We start from the raw sequence: 3,534 nt of genomic DNA, 5'->3' as shown, positions 1-3,534 counted from the left end.
ACCTAGGAGTACAAGTACATAGTTTATTGAAAATCCATCACAGGTGGATAGGGTGGTGAAGAAGGCATTTAGCATGCTGGCCTTCACTGGTCGAGGCATGGAGTATAGGAGTTGGGATGTTGTGAAGCAACTGTATAAGTCATTCATGAGGTACTCTATTGTGTACAGTTTGTGTATAGAAAAGCTATAGTTAAACTGGAAAATGTGCAAAGAAGATTTACGAGGATGTTGCCAGGACTAGTAGACCTGAGTTATAGGGAGAGATTGGCCAGGATAAGACTTTATTCCTTGGAACGTAGGAGAATGAGGGGTGATCTTATTGAGATGTATAAAATCATGAGGAGCTTAGATAGGATGAATGCACATGGTCTTTTTCCCAGGGGTGGGGAATTGAAAACTAGAGGAATAGGTTTAAGGTGAGAGGGGAAAGATTTAAGAAGGACCTGAGGGGCTGTTTCTTCATGCAGAGAGTGGTGCGTGTACGGGATGGGCTGCCAGAGAAAGGGGTTAAGGCAGGTACAATAGCAACATTTAAAAAACGTCTGGATAGGTACATGGATGGGAAGGGTTTAGAGGGATATGGACCAAATATGGGCAATTGGAACGAGCTGAGTGGGCCACCATGGTCAGCATGGACCAGTTTGGGCTGAAGGGCCTGTTTCCATGCTGTATCACTCTATGGCTCTACTAACAGCGCTATCAAGCCAGCATCTGCTCAGCAATAACCTGTTCACTGATGCCCAGTTTGAGTTCCACCAGGACCATTCAGCTGCTGATCTCATTACAGCCTTAGTTCAAACATGGACAAGAGCTGAATTCCAAAGGTGAGGTGAGAGTGACAGCCCTTGATATCAAGGCTGCATTCGACCGAGTGTGGCATCAAGGAGCCCTAGCAAAACTGGAATCAATGGGTATCAGGGGGCAAACGCTCCACTGGTTAGAGTCGTACCTGACACATAGGAAGGTGATTGTGGTTGTTGGAGGTCAATCACCTCAGCTCCAGGACAACTCTGCAGGATTTCCTCAGGGTAGTGTCCTAGGCTCAACCATCTTCAGCTACTTCATCAATGACCTTCCCTCCATCATAAGGTCAGAAGTGGGAAGGTTTGCCGATGTTGCACGTTGTTCAGCACCATTCGCAACTCCTCAGATACTGAAGCAGTTCCTGTCTGCTGCATCACAGCGCCAGGGACCCAGGTTTGATTCCACCCTTGGGTGACTGTCTGTGTGGAGTTTGCACATTCTCCCTGTGTCTGTGTGGGTTTCCTCCGGGTGCTCCGGTTTCCTCCCACAGTCCAAGGATGTGCACGTTAGGTGGATCAGCTATGGTAAATGTGAGGACAGGAATGGGAGGTTTGGTGCAGACTGAATGGGCCAAATGGTCTCTTTCTGCACTGTAGGATTCTATGATTTTATGTCCAAATGCAGCAAATCTGGACTGGGACAGTTTTGGGCTGAAATGTGGTAAGGAACATTCTCGCCACACAAATGCCAGGTAATGATAATCTCCAATAAGAGACAACCTAAGCATTGCCCCTTGACACTCAGTGGTGTTACTATCACTGAATCCCCCACTATCAACACTCTTCGGATTACCATTGACTTGAAACTCAACTCGACACGTCACATGAACACAGTGGCTACAAGATGGGCACTAAATGCTCTCCCAGCCAGTCAGCCACATCCCATGAAAGAATATTTAATCTCTACCACCATTCCAATTCACGAAGAAAGCAACACGCTTCCCACAAATCTTCTTAACTAGTTCAGCAACATTTAATCACTTCAGGGACAGGACTCTGTTCCAGAGTTTCAAATCACTCACTAAGCTCTTATTGCTTATCAGGGGAATCAAGTCTGGCAATACTACGGAACTAAACTAGAAGGCCAGTTCCTCATTCAAGACAAATTCCACGGAATTCCAGATAATCTGGGGGCTGCAGTCGAGTGTCCCGAGGGAGAGTGCCAACACGATTCCGTGCTTTTCTTCAAAGGTAAGACCATTCCCTGAAATGGGACATGACCCTCTGACAGCGCGGCGCTCCCTCAGCGCTGACCCTCCGACAGCACGGCGCTCCCTCAGCGCTGACCCTCCGACAGCGCGGCGCTCCCTCAGCACTGACCCTCCGACAGCGCGGTGCTCCCTCAGCGCTGACCCTCCGACAGCGTGGCGCTCCCTCAGCACTGACCCTCCGACAGTGCAGCTCTCCCTCTGTAATGCAGCCTCCCTCTATACTTGTGTTTACAGGAGCCACCACGTACTTGTTTGATCTGAGCACCAACACAGTGAAGCAAAGGCCATGGACAGGGTTACATCACTGTACAGCTGCTATGAGGTGGATTGAACGGTATTACTGCTTCCAAGGGTCAAACTTCACTCGCTTCCATCCTCACACTGGGATGGTTTTTGAGAACTACCCGAAGGATGCGCGGAATTACTTCATGCAGTGTGAAGGCCGAGGTGAGAGGTTCGTTATTGCTCCTGTTTCAGCGACATGGGAAGTTTGAACTGGATACTGACTCCAGAACTGGGCTTTTTTCTCTCATCCACAGGCCATGGGAACAAAACTGCCGATCCTTCCATCCATAACCGTTGCAGTAATCGGTCCTTTGACGAATTTAATCAAGATGAATTCGGAAGAGTTTATGCATTCCGAGGTGAGTATCACATTCAGTGGGAATGCCCCATTCAGTGGGTAGCCCTTTGTGGAATCCTGATACACTATCCCTCGGTTACGAGGAAATATTTAACAAAAACAGATGCTGGGAATCGAACCGTGCTGCAGAAACCCAGTGGATCTGGCAGCATCAGCAAAGAGAGGAACTAAAGTTCATCCCTCAGTTAGTGACCTTCCATCAGAGGCAAAAAAGGGTCAGAGCTTCTTTCTGTGTATTCATTGACTCCTGTCAGTACATATCCAATGAAGGAAGCTGAGGGCCCTTTTGGTACAATATTCCCACTGCACCAACCTCTTTCAATTCTCATTTGAAATTCCCATGAAAGTGGGACAGAAGGCTACTTGGGCTTGACTCCACCAGCCGGGAATTGGTGGTTTCCAAAATAAAATTGGGAATACTACAGTCAGACAGGGATGTCTGGGAGTCTGTTATCTACCTGACTTTTTTTTATTTCTTCACGGGATGTGGGTCACTGGCTGAGCCAGTATTTATTGTCCCGAGGGCAGTTAAATGTCAGTCCCATTGCGGTGGGTCTGGAGTCACAAAGACGCCAGTCCAGATAAGGATGGCAGATTTCCCTGAAGGGTAATAGAGAACCAGTTGGGTATTTTTCTGACAACAGACAACAGTTTCATGATCATCATTAGATTCTTAATTCCAGATTTTTTTTGAATTCAAATTCCACCATCTGCCGTGGTGGGTTTTCAACCCACATTCCCAGAACATTAACCTGTGTCTAGAATGTTGCCTCCTTTCACCCTAACCAATTACAGAAATTTCCCACAATGTTGGGCTCGGTGTGTGAGTAGTAGCTTTGAGCCAAGGCTCCCCTCATCCCGGCTGCTTCCTTTGGTC

General features: G+C 47.7%; 1 protein-coding gene across 1 annotated transcript in view; it reads left to right on the top strand.

The window, feature by feature from the left end:
- Positions 1-3,534, top strand: part of LOC109926526 (hemopexin) — a 12,591-nt gene that overhangs the window by 6,542 nt on the left and 2,515 nt on the right. The window contains exons 4-6 of the mRNA XM_048597845.1: positions 1,847-1,994; positions 2,249-2,461; positions 2,554-2,658. Of these exons, the coding sequence (XP_048453802.1) occupies positions 1,847-1,994; positions 2,249-2,461; positions 2,554-2,658 (466 nt within the window). The remainder of the gene's footprint in view (positions 1-1,846; positions 1,995-2,248; positions 2,462-2,553; positions 2,659-3,534) is intronic.

The sequence above is a fragment of the Rhincodon typus genome, chromosome 6 (genome assembly GCF_021869965.1).
Source record: "Rhincodon typus isolate 14 chromosome 6, sRhiTyp1.1, whole genome shotgun sequence".
Classification (NCBI taxonomy): domain Eukaryota; kingdom Metazoa; phylum Chordata; class Chondrichthyes; order Orectolobiformes; family Rhincodontidae; genus Rhincodon; species Rhincodon typus.
Note: the sequence above shows the minus strand (reverse complement) of the source record. Positions and strands in the feature narration are given on the sequence as shown.